The sequence below is a fragment of the Sebastes fasciatus genome, chromosome 2, assembly GCF_043250625.1.
Source record: "Sebastes fasciatus isolate fSebFas1 chromosome 2, fSebFas1.pri, whole genome shotgun sequence".
In the NCBI taxonomy this organism is placed as follows: Eukaryota; Metazoa; Chordata; class Actinopteri; order Perciformes; family Sebastidae; genus Sebastes; species Sebastes fasciatus.
Window position 1 is genome coordinate 4,754,951 of NC_133796.1, and position 26,455 is coordinate 4,781,405.

A 26,455-nucleotide genomic window follows, 5' to 3' on the forward strand; every position below is an offset into this window, starting at 1 on the left:
AGGCCCATTTAAAAGAATCACCATCAGTTTAAGTGTACACTTAAAGAGATATTTGATTTGGGCCTTTTTTTAGGTGACTAAAACAGTGCTTTGCTTCCAAACTGGGGCTGTCTACTGTAAGTAATACACCCAAACTCTCACTTTAAGTATGAAGCGGGCTCCCACATGGGTAGCCTAACTTAGCATAAAGGCTACGAGCAGGGGGAAACAGCTAGCCTGGCTGTCAACTCAGTTGAACCTCATGAATTAACATAAATAGTTAATGTGTAGGTTAAACTAATGAAATACATCACAGCTTTAGAAGTGAGTGTGATAATTAATTGTGACCTTGGTAATTTAACAAAATAATCTTTAACTTGAGGTCCACATACAAGCTTTCTGGAGCTGAATAAATAAACACTGAATAAAGCAGTTTTGTGTTAGAAATCAGCGTTTCTCCGATGCTGTTCAGCGAACACAAGACGTCCCGGAGGGGCTGCGAGCCGAACTGCCAATAACGTTTGCTCTGCGTGTTTCTCTGATAACTTAAGATCCAGAGGTCCAATGACTAAAGGCCTTCATCCGGTTTAAATATTTCGTTAAAAAAAACTCCCAAGCTTTAAAAAGTGTATCTTAAAACTGGATAAAAGGTCAAACCTTCGAGGTGTTCCAGGCTAGCCGTTGCCTTCTGCTTCTTCATGCTAAGCTAGGATAACCACGATGTGATTCCGGCCCCACACTTAACGCATGAGGCAAGACATGATACTGATATCTTCTCATCTCGTTATAAGAAAAAAAAAGCATGTTGAACTGTTCTTTTAGCATGACAAAAAAGCTGGTAATTTAAGTTTTATTTTGTGAACCTCGTGTTCCCAAGATCAGAAATGAACTTTCATGCTCAAATATGAAGGTGTATATAATGTGGAATATTTAAGCCTCTCCTTCATTTGTCCGTCTTGCTTTCACTTTCATTTCAACAGCTCAGTCTGTTGTTTTTGTCCTCTGTTAGATTTTGAGACGCTTCATTTCATCGTCATATCCTTTGCATGCTGAAGTGATGTATGCCTGCAGGCTGCCTCTGTTAATTCTTTCAAGACTGAGATGTTTGGCCACCACATGGCTCACAATTTTACAGCGCAACATAAGTTGCGGCTTGTTCGGTGGCAGATGCCTGCACAGTCATTTCAGCACTTTGATATGTACGGTGTAAGCCCAAAGGCGAAGTTATGCAGCCTGTCATTATGCCGGGGCCGTATACTCCCTGGTTAGGTAGCAGAAATGTTTTTTGTCGCCATGTTAGTCCCTCCTAAAATAAAAGATGATGTAGAAGAGGATTAAACATGATCTCTGGTGATGTGACCAGCTGCTGACACGCTGCTTTATAGTCGATGGGTCGTCTGTTTGTATGAAGGACATCAAAACTCCTCAGATGATCAGAAAGGCTGCAGACAAAACAACAGTTTATTGAGATTGAACTGAGAGTGAGTGAAATGTCATTAAGGGTGCTTTTCATTATGCTAAAGCGTCTCCTCGATTCCTTTCTTCACCTCCTCTCCTCGCGTCTTAGTCCCGCCCACAAGAGATGCGAGCAGAGGAGGCAAGGAAGAGAAGCGAGGAGTTGATCCATCCTCGCCTCGGAGCCTTCGTATTAAAGCAACGTCGACAAATGTTTGTATGAAAAGTACTATACTGTACAAATACAGGGTGACATATTTGATTGAGTGATCTACTTCCTGAGCCACAGCTGCCCCTAATATCGTAAAGTAGTTGTGTAAATGAAAATGAAAAAAGAGAGGTAGACAGAAGTTCAAACCCTGCGTACTTCTCACCTGCACACAGCTGGCCAATCACAGCGTGAAGAGGGTGTGAAAATGCAAAAATTAAATGAAATGTTCAACTTGTTTAGGTTTAGTTGACAAGAAAAATGTAAAGTTACAAGTTAAAAATGTATGCAAAAATGAACTGAAATGCATGCAATCCAAAGTAAATACATACATCTATATGAAGTGATCAAGTTGCCTCCTCTCTCATATTGTGGTAGGTAAGGTTGCTTGTTTTGGGCTTTTTTTGGGGGGGGAGTTGCTTGTTTCTCTCGCGAGATCTGGCAACACTGCTGACAGGATGTTTTGCCTGTACAAAAAAATATATAAAACCCATAATCATACATAGAACATAGTGTCTGCAGTGACTCGGAGAGAGAGAGAGAGAGTCTTTTCCTTTTCCTGAATCTACCGCAGAAGGAGATTTTTCTAATGTTTCCGTCGGCATGGTTTAGGACACTTTGCATTACCAATGTTTGGCCGCTGGCAGAAATTCTGTGGGGAAGCCAACGCAACAGCGCACCGGGGTTAAACACAGCAGGCATTTCCGAGACAAAAGCCCTCTCTCTCTGCCGCCGCGCAAATACAGCGAAGGGCCTACAGTGGCACAGATTAGTCAGTAAATTGGCTCGGGCTGCTTGAATGAGAGCCACTGCATATCTCATGAGGAGGACGCAGACCCCCTTTCATTCCCCCCAGAACAGGCAGGCGGAGGGGGAGGTGTCAGAGAGATTCAACACAGATCTCGCTGGGTAAAATGTTATCACTCAGCCACATGGCTTCCCGGGCTAGAGTGAATGGAGAAGGTGTTCATATCGCATCACGACACCTACGCAGCATGGCATATTCTTCTCGGTGGCATGAAATGCTCGGAACCATTTTTTTCTTACCAAAGTGTTTCCGGCTTAATTCCATTCCGACGGTTTTTGAAATCCTCACCGTGGCAGACAGTAAATGTTTACATCCTACCCTATTATAACGGCTTCTGTCACAGCGTCTCTCCGATCTCAACCCATACTGTGTTGTCTACTCTTTGTCACTCACAAAAATGATTCAGCGATATCGCCTCCAGATGATTCACATGATATTATATGAGTGTAGGATGTCTGGCTGTTGTTTTAAGAGAGTACTTTATGAAAAGAGCAGAATGAGTCATTAGCTGTTTGGAGGAGAGGAAACGTAATAACAGGGGTGGCTGGCAGAACAAGACAAAGCAATCCTAATGAAAGATAAGAGGGTCTCCCTGATGCATTTTTTTCATATGCGCTCCTTTTGTCTCCTCTTGCCCTGGGATTTTTTAGCATGGAGCACAATTAAGTAGGCGTAGTAAGTCTTCGGATCGGTAATTACCGTTGTGTGTGCGCTCTGTGCTGCGGGCTTTCTCTCTCTTGACATCAGCATGTACAGTATTGTGCTGAAGAGGGAGGCCCTGTGCAACATAAAGCTTACTCACATGTGGAACTGGACCACTTGAACCTTTTCAGAAGCCCAACATTTATGTTTCAGAGATAGACTTTAACCACCCGCTCTTTTTAATCGCCATCATTCTGTGACATTGAAAAAGCAAATCCTAAAGTGGTACAATTCTTGTCAATGTCTGAAAGCTCTGCTAATCACTAGTTTTGTTTAAACAATGGATCAAATGACTAATGGGTAATGTGAAAGGGGCAACCCGATCTCACGAGTATAAATACCACGACATTACAAAGACATTCTGCGTGTCATGAGTTCACATTTTAGCCTTTTCTTGTGTCATTTGTACGCCACGTAAACGTCTGCAGTTAGGTCAGGCATGAAAACCACTAAGTTAGGGTAAGGAAAGAATGTCATGTTTGGGCTTAAAATAAGTAAGTAAACAAAGTAAAACACGTACGGAAACAACTACAGCAAACGCGTCACAAACGTCTACAAAAAACTCAAACGTCACTAACGTAACTTACAAGACAAAACAGCGGTCTTGAGCACGGGTGTCCTGGTTAAAGGTCTGGTGTTTGTTGGGACTCACCTGCTGGAAATCCTCTGTTTGGTGGAATCTACCTTTTGACCTGTTATTGACTATGGAGATGTGTTGTTAATGAATGCTTCTGCTCATTGTCTTCATGCTGGATAGCGTGTATCACGGGTCACTGAGATTCATTACAAACTGTCCTTCTTTGACTCACCATTGTGTACTCTACTCTAAAGTAAATTGGTCATCCTTATGTGTCATTGGTTTGTGTTTATCTACAAAAGCTTTCTGGGTATAATTCCTTCTTACTTGTCTTCTCTTTTAAAAAGGAAAACTGGAAGTCACAATCTTCGTTTTATGGACATTTTGCAATTTGTTGTTCCCAAAGTACGAACTGAATTGGGAAAGAAAGCTTTTAGGCTTGGAATAATTTACAATCTGTTACCTTGAATGAGTTTAAGGTTCTGGTGAAATCGCTGCAGTCCAGGTTGTCTGTGTGTAAGTGTTTTGTATGAGCAAGTTTTAATGTTGTTAATTTATGTGTTGTCTGTTACTTTTACTATAACTGTGTTGCTGCTATCTTGGACAGGTCTCTCTTGTAAAAGAGATCTTTAATCTCAATGGGACTGACCTGGTTAAATAAAGGAAAATAAATAAATAAATGTTTGGTTTAGGCGAGGGGTGGCGCCTGGGTAGAGCCAACCCGGTCTCATGGGAAGGCGTTTAAACACATTTTTGCGTGTCATTTGTACGCCATGCAAACATCCACAGTTATTTTTAAGAAAGAAAAACAGTTAAGTTAAGGAAAAATGTCATGGTTGCGCTTAAAATAAGTACGTAAACTAAGCAAAACACGTACGGAAACAACTATAGAACAAGACGTCACAAATGTCAATAAAAAACACGTGACAAATGTCGTTAACATAACTTACAAAACAAAACACCGGTCTTGAACGTGGGTCTCCTGGAAGAAAGACCTCCCCACATGCCCATAAGTGGTCTTTCTCTCTTTTTATACTACGTCACTAACTCTTACCGTAGCAGTTATACGCGGATGCGTTTACAATGCAGTCAGTACAGGATACATGGCGTACAAATGACACATGTAAAAGGCGTACTTATTACATGCTAAACTCCTTTATTATCATGGCATTTATATGCCTTTTCGTGCAAATGGGCTGGGAGAGCGTGGAGGAGGCAGGACACGATTACACCGCGGTCACGTGGCCGGTTCATAATATGGTCATAAACAACTGAGTCTCTAACTGTTCCTTTAATTTGTCCGACACAAGTTCCCGAATCTCGTCGTCTCTCCAGTTAGACATTTTCATATTTTTGTTGCGTCCTCGAGTAGATGACTCTTCTTCTTCACCGTCGGTTGTTTGTTTTCTTACTGTTTTGCACCAGTCGCATGATAGAAACGCCATCAACACACCTTCTCGCTCGCCGTGAACATTGCACAGACTTTGTACTAGGAGGTGGCAGGGGGAAGTCCGGTCCGAATGACATTTGCGTTCACACAAACAGCTCGTCCGGGTATTGTCTAGATAAGTTCCGGGTTGTAAATGCATACGTGAAAGGGACTATGCAATCATGTGAATGTTAGGCTTTGTGTACTTATACAGCAGCTAATCTGAAGCAGACAATCAGGACAATGTGTTCACCGACTGAGTCCTGACACTGGAGCTCAGAAGACGGTTCTGAGCCTTTTGAAGCTGCAGCTAAGACTTGTTTTTCATCCAGGCAATCATTAATAATCCTGGCACACACATACATATACATTATGCACAAACATACAGTATGACTCCTGTGATTGGTTCCTGACTTTAAGAGTTAATCTTCACAGCTCACCAACTATTATGCATTATGCTTTAGTGTCTGTATGCATTCACACTGCACCTACACAGTGTGTGTGGGTTCTCCCCCGCTAACAGCTCTGTGGACAGGATTACGGCGAGGCTTAGCTGTAAGAGAAGGAATGCTGCTGTATTTGCAGTCATGAATGGAAAATAATCCCTCTGATGGAAGCTTGGCCTGTAATGATTTAAGGAGGGAAAGTTCTGCTGATTAGCGGCTACAGCCAGTACATCTCAGTCTGTGTGTGTGTGTGTGTGTTCATATCTGTCGACAGGTCCAAGTGGCCTTCGACATCAAAGCCCAGAGCCCCAGATGCTTCCCCCGCAACCTCCCACGCACACAGCTGCACACTAACACGCTCACATGTGCATTTCCATACAGCACAATGCCGTCCATTCTGGTCCCCATTACCTGCTGGAAGCTGTTGATTGATTGATTGGAAGCAGCAAACAGCAAACAAGGAGTTTACGCATGGCTGCCTTGTGTGTGGACCCCCCTGCGCTTCCATTCAAGCTTCCTGTCAGTGATTGGCAGATGATTATCCAGGCCGCTGCATGCATGTGAAAGGCAAGCTGTGTTTGGGCCTGCCATCTTTGATTGGCTTTGGCTTGATGGTGCAGTAATTGTTGCCCCCGCAGGGGTCGATCAGCCAGGCTAACGCTTTTCATGCAGCCTGTTTTCTGTTCTCAACTGCTTTATCTGTAATGATTCAAGCTTTGCATCGGAGGTCCTGTACAGACCTGGTATTAACATGCATCTTGGGTGATCCGATCACAAGTGGACAGCTCTAAGTACAGGTGTGAATGCACCCAAGACACATTGAGATCCGGACGCTCAGACCACATGCGGTGGTGCCATACTAGCCAACCTTGAGATCTTAAAAAAAGGGAGGATATGAAAACCACAGAGGGGGTCCTTAGTTTCAGAGACTTGGTTTCCTGCATTCTGGTGACTTTAAAAGTAGAATAATAAGTACAATGCAACAGCATTTTTATGTTAAACTTTTGATTGTACCTTTAACTCCCAGGAACAAAACTGAATAATTCGCCCCTCTGGTGTGAACTTGGCGTGTGAATCTCTGGCATAAACTAATATTCATCCATTTCTGTCTCTTAGTATTTCTTACTCTTAGTAATAACTACTGAAACCCGTTATTTCCAGTGGCTTGCGTCGCGCCACGACAGCTTTTCGCAGCATCGAGCAAAGCCCAAAGTTGGGCGCTGCACACTGTGGCGAGCGCAGACTGCTCTCTTCCGCCGGGAAACGACAGTTGGTGTAGCTCTATTGTCGTCCAGTTGGAAACAGTAGAGATTATACACACTGTTCAGTTCCAGAAACAGACTGAGATAACGAAAAGGAAAAAAAAGTGTGAAACTTTTTCATAAATCGGGAAAAATCCGGGAGAATTGTGACGCCGGGAGGAAACCGGGAGAGGGCGATGAAAAATGAGAGGGATAAATAAAATACTTCTTAACATTATCAATTACATCTGAGAAAATGTCTGCTGAGGAAAAGGTGTAACAAACCCCCCACCCCCCATGAGTCAGGACCTCAAGACTGAGACTGAGACCTGTTTGAGACCTTCCCATATTCACACATTATTCACTCTTCATCCTCAATATAAAACTCTTTTCACACGACCTATTGTTACTATTGTGGGCAGATTAGTGGTTTTGTTCCTCTCCACAGTGGCAGCACCACAGGAGAGCAGCTCATTCACTCACACTGACTGTCTAAGACTTGTTTTGCAGATGAATGACGATGAAATGATGTTTATCTGCCATCAGCAGCAACCGGGGAAGCTCATCCCCCCCCTTCAATAACCCTATCACACCCCGTAGTTATCGAAGCATTATCACCAGAGTTGCCAAGTCTGCTTATTATAAGTAACTTACAAATATTGGTAGTCATGGGTTGCGTTTTTTTGGGCTTGTTTCTAAAGTGTAGTCGCTCATTTGGGCTCCTGTCTCGATTCACAGGCAGTTTTCCGTAATTGTAAGTGTGATATACGAGCATATCATGCCGATCTGGTTCAACATGTTAGCACTAAAATACATAAAAGAAACGCAGCACCGTTCTCTTTAATGAGGCTTACCCTTGCGTTTCCTTTAACCCTGATTCCCAACGGCTCGGTCTCGGCGTAGCAAAATAACTCGGCCTTTAGTGCATTTTTACAACTTATTGGACCTAATGATTTAAATGAGGACTATTTAAGTGTTCATACTGGGAAGTTGATTTACCTAAAAAAAAATGATCCTCCAATTTACAGACGTCTCTTCTCAATGTCAGTCTATGGGAAAAAGTCTTTTGGGGCCCAATGGCATCACGTGACGGACACGGAAGTTTTGATTTCTCCGTTCGGCCACTACAAAAATTGGCTTCAAAGCCCGGCGCTCCTCCTGGGAGATTGGATGTTTCCCTCAGGAGTTGGTGGAGACCAAAGACAGAGAGCTAAAAGAGAGAGAATATTGGACTTACATTCATCGGGTGGGCAGACACATGACTCCAAATGAATGCTGATATTGCTCTGTGTCTTCTAGATATGTAAATATATATAAAAATACAACTTTATAAAGGTGAGAATATGTCACCAAGTGGCCAAAAATCGGTTATTGATTCACGGTCTATGCAAAAATGCAAAAATTAAACGAAATGTTCAACTTGTTTAAGTTTAGTTGACAAGAAAAATGTAAAGTTACTAAAAATGGATGCAAAAATGCATTATAATGTAAAACAAATTCATACATCTATATGAAGTGATCCAGTGGCCTCCTCTCTCTCATGTTGTGGTAGGTAAGGCCGCTTGTTTTGGGCTTTTTTTCGGGGGGAGAGTTGCTTCTTTGGGGCTTGTTTCTGTAGACATGGTTGTGTGTTTCTCTCGCAAGATCTGTAAACACTTAATATCACTCTCATCTCATTTACCAGATTGACTACAACATATAACTATAAACATTTACTGCCCTTTTTTCAGTCTGACAGCAGCCAAGTTTCAGTTAAAATGGAAAAGACATCACTGCAGCAATAATGGACCAATAATTTGATTTAAACACAAATTGCAACGTACCGTATGAGTGTCATGTGAGTTCAACTTTACAACAAGACCTTTGTAGAGTCGTTCTCATCACCATCGTCATTTCCATCAAAGTTAAAAAAAGTTCAACTCGTGTACCGCTTCATTCATAAAACAAGGACGTATTCCAGTTTGGATTTAGGACCATTTTAGGACGAGGGGAGAGCATTTCTCTTTGTTTGATAACATTAAAAATGTATTTAGGCTCATTTTAAAAAAGACAGAGAGAAAAAGAGAGAGATTGGATGAGTGAGCGGTAATAGAGACACTGATTTTGTGGCAGTTACATTCTAAGGCCCGACAGACGCTCTTGGTTTAATTTTCCTCCTCTGCATGTCATCCATTACATCCAACGTGCATCATTAAATATATGCAGCAGTAAATGTCGTCGCAGTGAGACAAAACATAAGGTTTATATTGTTCGACGTATTTCTGAGATGAAACGGGCGGACACACTGAACACGCTGCATGTGCAGGAGGCAAGCTTTGCATCAACTGCATTCCCAGTGTACGTGAACGGTCATGTGATATGCGTTTTCAGGCGTGGTATATCTGGACGGAGATTAATTCTGAAACGGCCCTAAAACGCTCGTCTGGACGGAGAACGTTTTCATTTTAAAACACCGTTTTAAAACAAAACCAAGATTAGTGTGGATGTAGCCTTAGCAGAGTCATACTGTGTTGTTGTTGACCCACAATCGTCCTCGACAATCTTGCTGAGTTGGCTTCAGACGGTGATAAATTCCAAGCAATAAAACAGAAAGTTAGAATGCTCTGCACGAATCAACGATAGAAGAGAAATGGTTTTAACAGGTTGCATTTCAACAGTGAACCTTGTGTTGGGTGATGAACCGGTTGACCCTGCAGAGCCTAGCCTGCTCCCCCCCTCTCCCTGCACTGTGCCTACTGTAAAGCATTTGCTATGCTCCTTTGAACAGGGAGCACCATTTCCCTGACAATACCCAACCCCCTTTCCCCCCCGACGACCCCCTCTACTCCCCACCCCACTGACCCATTTCTTATGTTGATCAGACAGTGTGTGAAGTGATGCAAACTGCTGCTGTTGCTGCTGCTGTGGAGTCTCCCCCTCAGGCTCAGAGAGAAGCACAGGGCTTTACACATTCATGAGCTGAGCGGAAAAACCCATCCTCTGCGTTCGTGTGTCAGTTTCCTCCAGCTGAGTGTGTTTGGATGCACGATATTAGCTGTGACTACTGTATATGGGAGCGTGTATGGAAGTGCATTAGTGACAAAACTACTGTGTGAAAACGAACTAACGTGTAAGTCCAGATTTGTAAGAGCAGAACTTGCTTTGAGGGCGAGCGAGCGAGGACAGAATGGTGAGTGTAATCGATGTTTTCGGGGGGCGCAGGACGAATTGTGACCTGATTTAAGCGAGCAGCAGGGCTTCCGTTGCTTGCTGTCTTCAAAGCTGCTCGCTCTCAGTTTTGGCAGTTTGCCGCAAACTCCAGCTGAGTGCAGAGTAACCTCCATTGGATCTGACCTGGTGATGTCATGGGTGTGTCCTTTTTAACACATGCACCTGTCAATTCCAGATTTTGCAGAATCCGCCACGACAGTAGGGGGAATGTAACTGTGTTCTACGTGCAGACAAAATCAAAATGTAGATCTTAAAACATATTACACTGTGCGATTGAAAGTCCTGTGTTTGTTGGACCCATCCACTTCCCGTCCCACCCACTACAAGTAGTCACTTTTTGTTCTACATCACGAGCTCCGAGTGTAACATATTCGTGCAGATATGCGTTTACATTGCAGTCAGTACCATCTACATAGCGTACACATGTCACACCAAAATATATAATATGGAAGAAAAGGGGCTACAGGGTAGCAGGTTTCTTCATGAATATTTTCAATATACTATACTATGACCTTTTTATGACTTTTTTGACATAGCATACTATTACTTTTCTCATGAAATTTTGACATACTACGACTTTTTTAATGAATTTTTTCGACATACTGTACTGTGACTTTTTTAATGAATTTTTTCGACATACTATACTACGACTTTTTTATTACTGTTTTCGACATACTTTAGTGTGACTTTTTTTCAATAAATTTTTTTAACATACTGTAGTTCCACTTTTTTCATGACATTTTTCAACATACTATCACGTTTTTTATTTTATTTTAAATTTTGTGACTTTTTTATGATATTTTTCGACGGACTGAAGTATTACTTTTTTCGACATACGTCTAGTTACTACAATACAGCTCTTTCAAATCAGTTACTTGATTCAGTGGAATTAGAAGACAGAATCGAGAGTATCAAATGCATACTTAAAAATCATTAACACTGCATTACATTAGATTGCACTGCATCTACTGTAAGTTCAGTTTTCAATCCGTCCATCGGCTGACACTCGACGTGTATAAAAGGTGTTTCATTTTCCAGACTGGTTTTAAGGTTTAAGTCCGTCGTGAAGACCTTACTTCAAAAGTTCTTGTCACAAAAGGTGTTGCATAAACAGGATATGAAGTCTTTTGCATACAGAGGTCTGCAGAGTGGACACAGTCTCATGTCTCTCTTTGATTGTTTTTTTACATGGTATATTATCACTTGAGGAACAGCTCAGGGCGGTAGATATCTGGTTGGAATCTGCAGTTTGTGAGTTCGATCCTTATGTGACCCAGTCAGTTTTGAGGGTTAACTTTAAATGAAGAAGTCAAATACAAGAAGAAACTCTACATCAGAATGTCTGGTCAGGTAGCTCAATGTGGTCGATATCTGGTTGGAAAGCTGGAGGTTGTGGGTTCAATCCTTATGTGACACAGTCTGTTTTCAGGTCTAACTTCTAATGACGAAGTCAAATATACGAAGAGAACAGTCCTCAGTGCGTGTGGCATTGGTGGCTTGGTTGCTAAGTTCCCGGTTCTGGCTCCAGCAGAGTGGGGGTTTGATCCCCACCCTCACATCGATGCCCGGTGTGGGTGCTAAGGTTAAAAATACAGGTTAGGGTTATATATTAGACAGGTTAGGGCTAGGGTTATATATTATTATTATAATATACTATTACTCTTTTTCAATCAATTTTTTGACAATTTTTTAAAGTCAAATACAAGAAGAAACCCTACATCTGTGTATCGGTCAGTTAGCTCAGTGTGGTAAATATCTGGTTGGAACACTGGAGGTTGTAGGTTTGATCCTTATATGGCACAGACTGTTTTCAGATCTAACTTCTAATGACGAAGTCAAATATACGAAGAGAACAGTCCTCAGTGCGTGTGGCATTGGTGGCTTGGTTGCTAAGTTCCCGGTTCTGGCTGCGGCAGAGAAGGGTTCGATCCCCACCATCACATCGATTCCCGGTGCCCGACAGTGGAGTGAGACGAGCATCTCCTCCCAGGCTTTCCGACAGATACGACTGGGAGGTTATGCAAATTATACTGAATTGTTACAAAATAAATATAATATATAACCCTAATGCTGAGGTAAGGGAAATGGGATGGGTTTCTTCCTGGGGTGGTGATTGCTTGACTGAATGGCTGTGGTGACTGTTTCTGTAACTGCCTTGAACACCTGGCGGTGGCGCCAGCAGTAACGTCCATCGGCCAAGGCTTTAGATGTTGAAGGGATCCTCTACCAGCATATAGAGGTGAATATATTAGAAAAATAATAAAGGAAGGGTTATATATTATACAGGTGAGGGTTATATATTATACAGGTTAGGGTTAGGGTTATATATTATACAGGTGAGGGTTATATATTATACAGGTGAGGGTTAGGGTTATATATTATACAGGTGAGGGTTATATATTATACAGGTGAGGGTTAGGGTTATATATTATACAGGTTAGGGTTAGGGTTATATATTATACAGGTGAGGGTTAGGGTTATATATTATACAGGTGAGGGTTAGGGTTATATATTATACAGGTGAGGGTTATATATTATACAGGTGAGGGTTAGGGTTATATATTATACAGGTGAGGGTTATATATTATACAGGTGAGGGTTAGGGTTATATATTATACAGGTGAGGGTTATATATTATACAGGTGAGGGTTAGGGTTATATATTAGACAGGTTGTGTATTATATGTGTATTATATAGGTTGGGTTTATATATTACTCAGGGTTAGGGTTATGGATTATACAGGTTTATTTTCAGTAAAAGAAACACAGGGTTAGGGTTTATTTTCAGTAATATTTGTAACAACTTCAGATTTTCGGTTGCATAACCCCCCAGTTGTATCTCTCAGAAACCCTGGGAGGAGACACTCGTCTCACTCCACTGTCGGGCACCGGGCATCGATGTGAGGGTGTGCCACACGCACTGAGGACTGTTCTCTTTGTATATTTGACTTCGTCATTAGAAGTTAGATCTGAAAACTGACTGTGCCACATAAGGATCGAACCCACAACCTCCAGTACTCTAACCAGATAACTACCACACTGTGTTATTTCACAAGTCATAAGATAGCATGTAAAAAATAAGACTACAAAAAAGTCATAGTATGTTGAAATAAGTCATATTATATAATGTCGAAAAAAGTCACAACAAAGTCATATTTTAGTATGGCGGAAAAAAACCATAAAAAAAAGTTATGAAAAAGTCATTGCATACTATGCCTCGACACACCATACAATGATATTATTCAACATACAAAACTATGACTTTTTTTCGACACACTACACTACACACTATACTATACTACACCACTACTATTTTGTATGACTTTTTTTTTACAGTCAAGTGAAGTCAATTTTATTTGTATAGCCGAAAATCACAAATCACAAATTTGCCTCTGGGGGCTTTACAATCTCTAAATGAAACGACACCCTCTGTCCTTTACAGTGTGACCCTCTCATCGGATAAGGACAAACTCCACCCCAAAAAAACGTTTTAACAGAGAAAAAAATAATAATTAAGAAACAACAGGAAGAGCCACAGAGGACGGATCCCCGATCCTGGATGGACAGACTTGCAATAGATGTCGTGTGTACAGAGAAACAACATAATTAAAATACAACATAGACAAAAATGAATACATATAATGTGAACATGTGTGAGAAGGTGGATCCAGGAGGATGTCAAGCTACTTCCCGGCGTCGCCAAACATACAACACAACCTCCTCTCCACGCCAAACAGGTTAAACCAGAGCAACACGACCTCCTCTCCTTGGCTAATAGATAGAGCCAGAGCAACACGACCTCCACTTCACCATGGAACCTTGAGAGAGGACAAGATTTTTGTTTTGAATTCACAGTTGCTTTGATAATGTCAACGTATGTTACCCATGCCAATAAGCCCCGTTGTTACTGAATTAAATTAATAGAGAGGCTAAATCTCCTGGAAGACGGAGGTCCAGGTCCGTCATGTGGAATGAGGCACCACCAGCCGGAGAGGCAGAGAGACGTCACAGAACGGCTGATGGTCCGGCACAGAGAAGCCTGAGTGAAAGGAGAGGCAGCAGTGCTTGTGAGACATAAACAACGAGGGGTTATTGAGAGGCAGTGGCTTAAAATTTATATTATTCTCGTCGGCAGGACTACTAGGCTTAAATTATACATTGAGACCGAGACCAACCCGCCAGCTAACTGGTTGAAAGTTAGGGCAAAGAGATGGGTTTTGAGTTTGGACATACTTTACTATGACTTTTGTTATTATTTTTTTCGCAGATTATACTATGATTTTTTCAAGACATTTTTCGACATACTATAATATGACTTTTTTATGGCTTTTATTTTTACAAACTATGCTATGACTTTTAATGATTGTTTTTTATTTACTCTAATATGACTTGAAAGTTAGGGCAAAAAGATGTTTTTTGAGTTTGGACATACTATAATATGACTTTTATATGACTTTTTATGACATTTTTAGCAGATTATACTATGATTTTTTATGGCTTTTTTTTTACACACTATAATTTGACTTTTTATGACTTTTTTTCGACATACTTGGACATATTTAATGCTACCTGAAATCTAAGTCCGCAAAACCTGCGCGGTTAGAAAGAAATTAAATATTTTAATAACTGGCTAACGACTAATTGAAAAACAATACTACAATATTTTTTTAAAAGAAAAATATAGCTTATTGTCTTTCAAATCAGTTCCTGTCTGGGCACAGTTGTCATTTAGGAAGTGGGCATTGCTGGCCTCAAGCCAAGCTCTTACTCTGAGGACTAGAAGTCAGATGCAGGCTTCTAAAATATATTCAAACCAGACTAGTTCTCACAAGCATAGAACTACAAGCTGCAAGAACACACACACACACACTTAACACTTAACACTGGCCTACTGGCCTGGCACAAGCTGGCACACTGGCCGGGTAATTGGCCTCTCAACACACTCCACTCCTCTACAACCCGAACAAATAGAGAGAGAATGAATGAAGGCAGAGTCAGCTGGCACATGAATAGAGAGCCAGCCAGAGATTTCCCTAGCAGACAATGCAGCGTGCAGCGTACAGCGACAGCGTGACAAAGCGTTCACTTAACCACATCACTGTCCTGGCATCAATATGAGTGTGTGTGTGTGTGTGTGTGTGTGTCAGTGCCCTGTGCTGTCTTGCCAGATGGACAACAGAGTGTAAGGGATCCTGTGTGTTGTGTCTATAGGGACTAGCCAGAGAGCTCCTTTAGGGCATTTCTCCAGGAAAGAAAATCAACTCAGCTCTGCAGAACACATTAGCAGAGCATTGTCTCAGCACAGAGAGAGAGAGGGAGTGAGAGTGAGAGATGTTAGAGAAATAGAAACCTCTGGCTGCCTGTTGAATGAGGAAATATATAGACAGTAAGGTCATTCCCCCGTGGCAGCAGCAGACGAAACAAGCCTTATGGCGACGAGGAGGAGGAGGAGGAGGAGGAGGAGGAGGGAAACATCATCTGTTACTCCACTGAGTGTGAAGCTTTCAGGAGCTTCACTCACAAACACGTTCTTCCAATATATTGATTTGTCAGCACTGACGTCTCATTAAAAACCTGGGTATGAATGAGTAGTGGCTGAACATTCGGTAAAAAGCTGCAGTAAAATGAGCCTCACCCAGCGTAGAAGAGCTGCTTTCAGGGGGAGGCTCCTTCAACTCCGCTGTAATAAGGAGCGCTACAGGAAATCATTCCTGCCAACATCCATATCAACACACAATGACTCTCCTCTGTGCCGGGACAGGAGACTTATGTTCTGAGTGGCAATGCACAAGACACATTCGACTTGAATTTGCACAACACATATTTTACTTTCAAGTTGCACAGCAGAGATATATCTTTAATTGTATTTTTTATTTATTTTACCTAGATAAAAGTAGTAATTGGTATGTAGAGAGATCTATCTATCCATCAAAGTTATAGTTACCCCACTTTTTGTCTTTTTGAAATAAACTTCTCACCGTACAGTCCCCACAAATAAGTGATTATATTTAAACATTCTGTATCAATGATAATTTTACTATTTTCAGCAACTGACAAAAACAAGGAGTAAAAAAAATCACACATTTATGGACCTCCAGTTGGTTCAGTTGAACCCGACTCTGATCGTTTGCCACAACATGCTTTGGGTGTCAATCACAGTCTGTCACAGTGATGCCAGGTGTTTTCCCCGCGGAATAAGGCTACTTTTGAAGTGTTGATAGCAACGCTGTTAGACTTTAAAAGCATTGTGTACGGTTTGGCAGAGGCATATTTTGAGTTCTGGTTTTGGGCTGGTGTTAATTGACTGTTGGGCTGGTTTTAGGCTGGTTTTATTGGCTGTTGTGCTGGTTTTGATCGGCCGTTGTGCTGGTTTTGATCGGCCGTTGTGCTGGTTTTGATTGGACATTGGTCTGGTTTTGATTGGACATTGGGCTGGTTTTGGACTGGTGTTAACTGGCTGTTGGGCTGTTTTTATTGGCTGTTGTGCTGGTTTTGATCGGCCATTGGTCTGGTTTTGATTGGCCATTGGGCTGGTTTTGATTGGCCATTGGGCTGGTTTTGATTGGCCATTGGGCTGGTTTTGTCACACAGGCCAGGCAACCCTGGTCTGTTAATCCACACAGGAGTCTCACTGTTTACAAATGTAAGAAACATGAAACCAATTAGCTTAACTGAATGGACTGAAAATGTAACATAGGAGAAGATAGACTAGCGTACGTTGAATGAACCTTCTTGGTCCACTGAGTCCAGCCAAACTTAAATTTAGCTAAAACTGACGACAGGATTTATTCCTGCTTCAAGTCTTTGTCCTAAACTTTAAAGGGTCAGTTCACCTAAATGACAAAAAAAACACATTTTCTCACTTACCCCTAGTGCTATCTAGCAAAGCAGAAATTAAATTTGAAATTCCAATTCCTTGACACCACGAGAGGGAAGTGAGAAAATATGTTTCTTGTAATTAGCATTTGTGTAGTTTAACTAACCCTTAAACTGTCCTTTAAGTCACAAACGCTTTTGAACATGCTCACACACAGAGCGAGCGCCTGGCCACCTCAGCTCAATAAGAGCCAGTGTGGTTTGTGCTGGAGAGCGGAGGGAGGGAGGGAGGGAGGGAGGAAGAGGGATGAGGTAATGGCAGAGGTAGCCCAGCTCGGCTCGCAGGAAACAAAGGCAATTAATTTGAGAGCGGCAGCCTCGAGCCGGGCCTCGCCTTACCTCACCTCTCTGAAGACACGAGAGACAGACAGCAGCCTGCTACTGCAAACTCAACACAATTGCCTGCTCCGCTGTGTTTTCCACACATTTCTGTGCTCTTTTACAACCTGCCGGGGTAAAGAAAGGAAGAGGCTTTCTTTTTTTTTTTTTACTGTCCATGCTGATGCTGCAAAAAAAACTTCCAAGAAGCCTGTGTCTCCTTCGGGGGAATGAGGAAATGATCTGTTTATAGCAGGATTTTGATTCAGAGCGCAGTCAGATGTGGGACAGTGTCCTGAAGAGGTAGTGAAGTGAGGAGACGGGACGCAGGAGGACTAACAACAAATCTCATTTATTACTTTTAAATTCAGCTTCTTCACAATACAAACTTCCATCATGGTACACAGTGTGTCAGCTAATAAAACAGGGCACGCATTACAGTCCCAAACAGTCCAATCCAGAGACACAACCCAACAAACCAGTCGCTTGTTCCTGCTGTCTGTGAACTGAGGCTGGTCAGGCAGGACAGATGGAGTGTTGGTTGGTAAAAGATGCTTTTAATTAAGTTTTGCTCTCTTCCTTTACGTCTTTCACACTGGAAAAAAAAAGCGTGTCTTCTTTAGTACACATACTGTATTTTTGCTAACGATGGCGGTATTGTAGAAACGATTTCTCTACAGCATTAGTCGTCTAGTTTACCGTTTTACCGGAGACATTTTAATGCCTTTGCTGGCATCTCACAATCTGGTCGTCACACTATACAAGAAAATAAAGTATGTGCTGCCGTCTGAGAGCCAACTACACATTAAGGCTGGATGACATCATGGAGCATTCATATCACAGCACGCATTGTGACTTGTCATAATAAGAAAAGTGCATGTGTTACTAATAACATTAACAATGGCTCCTTTAATGTTATAACTTAAAAATCCCAAAATGTAACTATTCCTTTAACCGAGTTACATCAAGCACACAGCCCATCTGGAACTGTTAAGCCCCACTGGTTTTTATTATTATTATCATTATTATTATTATTTATTTTTGGATAAGTTCTCTCCAGGAAAGCAGCAGGAAGAGCAGCGCTAAGAAAAGAAGAAGACCTCGGGAGAGAAACAGCAAAACAGGAAGAACGCACGGCGCTTCACTTTGTAAATTACTAACAAACCCAAAAGGTAAAACAACTTAAGACTGTTAAAGGAGGGTGTGTGTGTGTGTGTGTGTGTGTGTGTGTGTGTGTGTGTGTGTGTGTGTGTGTATAATGAGGAGACCTATTAGGATCCACTCCACATGGGGGGGGAGTTGCCAATCCGCTTATTATAAGCGACTTGTTTTCCTGTTAAGTCGCTTACAAATATTGATAGTCACGAGTAGGGATGTCACGAGAACCGATACTTCGGTACCAAGTTGATGCCCAAATTAAAAAAATGTGACGGTACTCTTTTTCTACAGAACCGATCGTACCGTACGATGCCTGTAATGGTCATTGGTAGTGATGTGACGGTGAGGAAACTTTCCCACCGGTTAATAAACTTGTGACAACACCGGTGTTACCGATTACACCGGACGTTTTACAAGAAAAGATGACGGTCAACATGTGCAGAGCGCTGACTCTGATCTGTACCGTCGGGTGGCGGTGTGTCTGGCCTCTCCGGTAGCGCTTTTGCTGCTCAGGTCTACCTGGCGCCGCTGCTCCGTGCACACCGGCTGTGATGGCTCCATCCCCCTCACGGCGATTACCTCATTAACATTATGGTTTCCTTATAGCGTTGAGATTAAACATGAAATATTGCCAAATAGGGACACAGCCTCGCTCATTAGATTACATTATGGTGCGTTCAGTTTGTGCTACGTGTGTGAATTGACGTGCACAGAATGAGGCAATGCTATATGCTGCAGTCGGCATGTGTTGCAATGAGGATGGAGTTTTGCCAGGACCCCCTACAGGGCTTCAGTTTCAGACCTGTCACCTTCTTCATCTCAGCTTTAGGTGTGAAAGCAACTCCTAAAAGCTGGATAAAATCACCTCCGCTATGTTAGCCGTGAACAAGAGTGATTATTTGATATGTGATTTTGCCGCATAAAAAGCCAATACAGACAAGACGATGCGTCCGTCTAACACTAATAAGTACAGTACATGGGGAAGGGACGGAGCGAAAGAAGGGAGTGGGTGGATGAGATGAGGTGTGATATAAAAAATAGATCCATGGAAAGTCGGCGGTGTGAGGAGAGCTGGGAGGAGGAAGTGACAACAGATTCTTCGTTATTCTGTGCTGAGGTCAGTGTAGCTCTGAGAAGCATTAGTCATTATTTCTGTTTGTATATGAGAACCACTTCAGGAAAACATCAGAACATTTAGATGCGTGAGTCGGGTTGATTTTATTGCTGTGATGTGTAAACAGCCCCGCTGCTAGCAGAGAAGCTCACCGCTGTGGCCTCCCATCCCTGATAATTAAAACACTTCTCATTTCACCATTTTTTCACCATATTTGTATTTTCCAAATTGAAAAGCCGACTTCAGGGTCTGCGTAATGAAATTAAAAAAAAGGAATCAGGGTGAAGACCGTGGGGAAGACACTGCTGTTGAATTAATCTGAGTCACTTGAATGAAGCAAAACTGCCAGATTTCTCTGGGAAAAAAAGAGCTCTTCAATTATGCATGACTGCAACCGAGTCTGTGATGCGAGACGAGCCTGTCCTTTTCGTTGCATTAGCCGAGGTCTCACAGGAGGAGCTCGCCAGCCATTAGCAGTCAGCGAGTGCGCCGGGCTATCAACTGGCAGCACGGGCCTGACAACGGGATGAGGCTATTTGCAGGCTTTTTCCAGAGCGTGACACATGAACACATGAGACAGTGATGTAGTGTTTGATTGCATTAGTGCAGAAATTGAGCACTGAAGAAGCACACAGTGAAAACCATTGACCTCCCCTGACATTTCAGCACATATTCTGTTTCTATCAGTCCAAAATACATTTATTTGGGTAGTGACGTTCGGGAATACTGTAATGAAAAATTCAATAAATTGTTTGGTTTTAGGTATGACCTTGAGTGGACTCCCTTTTTGACACATTCCCTTTGTGACAGTACCACAATGTACCTTGATGATGGTTAGGGATGCACTGATTACACTTTTTTTAGTACTTACATTTGGGTACTCGCTGATACCTAGTACCGATACAAGTACTTCTCTGTGCCTAAAGACCCTCGTTAACAGCCAGCTGGAGGGTGTGAGCGACACACGGCAGGCTGGGGAGTCCCGCATACGAGGCGGTGCGCTGCGACCGGCTCTAGGTCGGCTTGGAAAGGCTCGGGGCGAAGGTGCTTCCCGGGGCCGTGGACAAAGTGCTCGCTGCGCCCTCTCTACCCGCCGGGGCCCCCTGCACCCGGTGCGACTGTCGACTGGGGCGGACTGTCCTTGGTGCGCCTCAACCACGTTGTGCCCCCAGGGTGGGGCTCGGCCCACATAAAAGGCGCCAGGGGTCTGCGGCAATGTCTGCAACCCGCCCGACCCGTCTTGAAACACGGACCAAGGAATCTAACGCACGCGCAAGTCAGAGGGTACAAGCAAAACCCAGTGGCGCAACGAAAGTGAGGGCCGGGGTCGGGCGCAACACCGGCCGGTCTCGCCCGCACCGTCGGGGAGGTGGAGCGTGAGCGTGAGCGCGTGCGATAGGACCCCGAAAGATGCTGACGAGAGGTTAATGTCATGCTGCCGTAAAGTGGTATTGGAGCCGTTTTGCGAGTACGAGCACGTGTACATGAGCACAGTATCGGTATCAGTGCATCCCTAATGATGGTGAATAAAGCCATGTCATACAACAGTAACTCAATAAAGCGATGACAAATAATGTCCATATCCACACATTTGTTTATTTAACTTATCATTTACAATCCAATGGGGCCATTTGATTGGCCAGTATTTACTTGCCATGCTCTATTTCTGAACATATTAGCCTTAAAGACAAATGATTCCTAAAAAACACAACAGACTTTTGGATACATATTTTATCCTCAATATGTATCATTCACTCCAATTAATCATGACCAAACATGTGTATGGTAAATGGTGTAAACTGTTGAATGAACAGTACGAGCGGTTCCACTGCTGCTGTGACGGAGGTATCTTTGTAAATAGTGACTCCACGGTGTACAGTATGTGTCTGCAGACCTGGATGGATGGATGGACGTCACCAGTGTGTCACAGCCAGACTGGAGGAGCAGCTGCTACCGGAGGTATCTTTCTGTGTGTTTGTGTGTTTTCTTCTCTACTTGTTCTTGCTGAGTGTTCTCTGCTTCTCCCCGTGCTCCACTATCTTCTCCTCCACGTAGAGGCCTTTGCGGCGGCGGACAGCGTTCATGTATTTGAGGGACAGGTTTGCAGAGTCTGCTTTCTCCCCGAAGTGCAGGTATTCTTCCTCTGTGGTGGGAACCCAGTATGGGTCGCTGCTGATCACCTACAGAGAGGAAGAGAGGGATAGAAATGTGATCGTATAAAGCTCTACCAAACGTTCTGAGGACTTTTAGTCATACTTGACAACATTGAGACTTTAAAAAAGGAAGAGTTTGAAAACCAAAGCGGTGGGTCTGCGGTCCTCCCCCAGAAAAATTAGAGTTTCAGAGACTTTGTTTCCTGCATTCTGGTGACTTTAAAAGAGTGAAAATAAAAAAATAATAAGTACACTGCAACTTTTGATTTTACCTTTAACTTCCAGGAAAGAAAACTGAATAATTCGCCCCTCTGGTGTGAACTTGGCGTGTGAATCTCTGACATAAACTAATATTGATTGTTATTATTTTTGCTCCTGCTTGAGTATTTCTTTCTCTTAGTTCTCTCCATTTCTCTCTCCGTCTCTCGCTCACTGAAGGTCCTTTCAAATACAACGCAACAACGTCGCCACTGCGCTCTCAAACCTGTTATTTCTAACGGCTTGCGTCGCGCCACGACGGCTTTTCGCTGCATCAAGCAAAGCTCAACTTTGGGCGCTGCATGCTGTGTCGAGTGAGCTCAAACTGCACTGTGTCGCGAGCATAGACCGCTCTCCTCCACCGGGAAACGTCAGTTGGTGTAGCTCTATTGTCGTTTGGGGTGGAAACAGTACACACTGTTCAGTTCCAGAAACAGGCTGAGATAACGAAAAGGAAAAAAAAAGTGTAATAAATCGGGAGAAATACGGGAGAATTGTCGCCCCGGGAGGAAACCAGGAGAGGGCGATGAAAAACGGGAGGGTTGACAAGAATGCTTTTAGTCCCTGGAACTACTTTTAAAGGAACTAAAAGGTTCCAACCTGCAGTTCAGTGCGTTCGCCTGTTTCATCTAAAAAAACAGTTTAGTCTCACTGTGATGACGACGTTTACTGCTGCATATATTTACTGATGCACGCTGGATGTAATGAATGAAATGCAGAGGACGACCTTTTCTCTAGTTAGGTTCACACACACACACACACACACACCATACAGCTGGGTCACTTGGTCCCAAAGGACAAAGGACATGAGCAGAGTGTTGGTGTTTGTGTGCATGAGACAAACACTCTCAATGCTGCAAACTGATGCGTAACACATAAACACACACACACACATCCACACATTAAGAACAATTACAGTAGCAGGGCAGGCAGCAGGGTCCTGCACCTGGCTCTGGTTACACTGGGACAGATGGCAGAGAGCGAGCTCCAACAACGGGCGGATTACAGGAGACAACAAGCACCAACCACGCACGCACGCACACACACACACACACACACACACACACACACACACACACACACACACACACACACACACACACACACACACACACACACACACACACACACACACACACACACACACACACACACACACACACACACACACACACACACACACACACACACACACACACACACACACACACACACACACACACACACACACACACACACACACACACACACACACACACACACGAGCAGCATATGCTGGAGCACAATGGGATCCAGTAGGGGGGTGAGGAGGGTGATGAGGGTGAGGAGGGACGGGCAATTCTGCAACAGTCAAGTGCTTCACTGACTGAATTAAAGGTGGTGGAGTTCAACCGAGCGAGTAAGACGTGGACAAAGCCACCAGTTTCAGAAGGAGACGCCTGCAGCAGAGATAATAACTCATATAAGTCAGAATGAACACTCTGATAAGGGAGAGCTATTTTAAAATGTCACCGTAACTGTGAAGTACTGTCTTTAATTATTTTTGTACAAGCTAAGTTGGAGCTTGACAAGAGTCAGCGCAGTTATAGAAAAAATAGGTAATGGTTAGTTTTACAGGTCCGCAAATTTCATGGTAATTAGGTGATAATCAGCAAGTAACCTGTTTGAAATTTCTTTGGAATTACTGCCAAATTATCCCAATATTTACCTCAAAGTCTATCAAAAGTTACTGTATTATGAACATTATTTAATAATTATATTCCACTATTTCCCAATAACTGGTAATTTATTTAATATTATATATTTAATATTAATATTATTTAATAATTTAATTCCAGGAAAAGAATAGAAAGTTTATTTCCATGTAATAAAGTAATGTTCAATAAATTATGAGGTAAATATTGGGTTAGTTTGGCAGTAATTCCAAAGAAATTTCAAATAGGTTACTTGCTCATTATCACCTAATTACCATGAAAGTTGCGGACCTGTAAAATGAAGCGTTACCAAAAAATATGCTATTTTACAACATGAATTTTACTGCCATCATTTTGGCCAACAAACCTCTATAGACCTCTAAAGGCCAGCGTATATTGTAAATTGATTATTTATTATCTGGTATGATTATACCTGGTTTTAGTATTAGAAACTACTGTCTTTAACTACCTTTTATTATTTTAATGAACTACTTTCTCACACTCAACGTGTGAATTTAAGCACGTTCATGCATGAGTGTATGTATGATCCATGTTTAATGTGTGTGTGTACTTTGTGACTTTGGTATGTTGTGTGATGCAGTGGCTCGGAGCCCAAGACAAATTTCCATGTGGGACAATAAAGTACATCTTATCTTATCTTACAGTATGCAATATAACGCTGTAATAATTAGGTTTGGGGTTCTGAATGAATTCACATATTCCAAAAATCAATTTTTTTTCACTTATTTTTGGCATTAACCCTTTAAACTCTGCAATAGAAATGGTCCTCCAGTGTCTACATTGGTATTTTTGCTTCTTGTGATGTCATTTAAAATGCTTTATATCCCTAAAATCTGTACAACCTATAAGCTATAAAAAGTTATATAAGTCAGTAAACCATAATAATTGACAAAAGTAGTGAAATTGTGTCAGAAATAATAAAAAAATCTGATGTTTTTTCATAAAATGTTACTAAATAAACACAGAAAAGAATAGACATTAAGATGATTTTTAAAACAAATCTACAGCATTATAGATTTTCATGAAATGCTTATTGTCTGACTGATACTGAATTTTTGATCGATATTTTTATCAAGATCTTATCACATAACGTGTTCAGTTTCTTGAATTATACACGATACAGATCTGTCTGTGATAAGGCGCTAGGTATCAACAGGCCAAGTAAGGAGAAGCATTTCTCACAGCCTCACACGGTAGTTGTACTGTCAGACAGATGCCTCGGCTGATCAATACAAGACTCATTCACACGACTCTCCAGTCTGCAGCTCAACAAAAGCTCCATTCTGATGGAAATCTAATGTAAACGTCCCCACAGGAGCCACTAACCCTCCAGTTACACAACAATACAACGCTCGAAATCTGCTCTCGCTGCCTCAGCGCTCATTCATATGTTAATCCAATATCCTGGCCATATCAAATCACTGTCAGGGAGAACGTTGACATCAGCACTAAGCAGCAGGCGAGTCCTGAAGCTGAGAGGGGCTGTGGTGGGGGGAGGGACCGCGGAGAGACCGCGAAGGGACCGCGGGGGGTTCAGGACCAACTCTTTGTGTGAGGAAGCGTCGTCTGCACATAAATGAAATCAGACAGACAACTTTTAATGAGACAAAGACAATGGATGCAAAACAATGTGCTGGGCTGTGTATGGGGGTTGCAAAGTGCTGTGAGATGGTGGGGGTTAAGATGTTGACCACACTCTAAGAAAAACATTTTCCGTTTAGTTTACGGACATTTTCCTCAACCCTAAAACTTCTGTTGATTTACAGGATGTCCTCTGTACCATTCAAGGACACTTCTGTTAATCCTAAATATTCCTGCCGTATCTGGTAACGTTAATGATCGACAACAGCTGAACTAAACAACTAAACAGCTTTCCAACTAAAACAATACTGAGCTGAACGGTAAGTCCTTAACACAAATCATTTTGATTAGATATTAATGGTTGATTTTTTTGACCTCAGAAGTGTGAGAAAGGTTTCTCCAAACCCGAAATTTGAACTAAACTTTGCCGTGTGTGATGCTCTCTGCCTCTTCCAACTTTCGCGCTAGTGGAGGTTCTTGTTCCCAGAATGCAATGCGTATTTAAAAATACAGGTAAAACTCCTGTGAAAGATCGATACAGATAATTCCTTCATATTAGCACGGTACATTGGCCTGTATTTTTAAGGTCATGACTTTCTTCATTGTATTCATGTGTGATGATGTTAGTCCCCATAGTCTCCATTTCACTGTAGTGAGAACATTTCTTTAAAAACTTGACATCTCTGTATAAAATGACCTGTGGTGACCTCTAGGATAATCACAGCCTCATGAAACTTTACAGCCACAAACTAGAGACCTAGAGCATTCAGAGGATGGATGGCTTTCCTAGCTAGATTGACAATAAGGGGGTTTCTGAGCAGTTTACACAACAGAAGTGCTCGCCATCCAATTGCCGAAAAATGCAATCCTTGCAGAAATCTCAAAATGTCAAAAGTTTTTGAAACCAAATCACAGCATGGGTTTTTCTATGGTGTTCCTCAAGGTCTTGGTGTCTTAATGTGGTATTTTGGAGGGTTTATTGATCTTTTTTATCAATTCTTGAGTGGTAAAAAATGGATAATTTAGCACCAAATCTGTGTAACAAAATGGTATCAATACAAAAATTGCGGCAACAATTTATGAGACATAATAGAGGATGGAAATGGCCGTCATGTTTATTTCTGATTTATGACTAGAACAACTTGACACACAGTACTGAGCTGCATCTCAAATTAATGTTCAGGTTCTTAGCTTTCAGATGATGTACATCACTTTTATGTGACATCTA

General features: G+C 42.2%; 1 protein-coding gene and 1 long non-coding RNA gene across 2 annotated transcripts in view; one reads left to right on the plus strand and one right to left on the minus strand.

The window, feature by feature from the left end:
- Positions 1-26,455, plus strand: part of LOC141783034 (uncharacterized) — a 589,922-nt gene that overhangs the window by 89,917 nt on the left and 473,550 nt on the right. The gene's annotated exons all lie outside the window — the stretch shown is intronic.
- Positions 21,097-26,455, minus strand: part of efl1 (elongation factor like GTPase 1) — a 66,447-nt gene continuing 61,088 nt past the window's right edge. Inside the window, exon 23 of the mRNA XM_074659384.1 lies at positions 21,097-21,700. Coding sequence (XP_074515485.1) covers positions 21,512-21,700 — 189 coding nt within the window. The 3' untranslated portion in view covers positions 21,097-21,511. The remainder of the gene's footprint in view (positions 21,701-26,455) is intronic.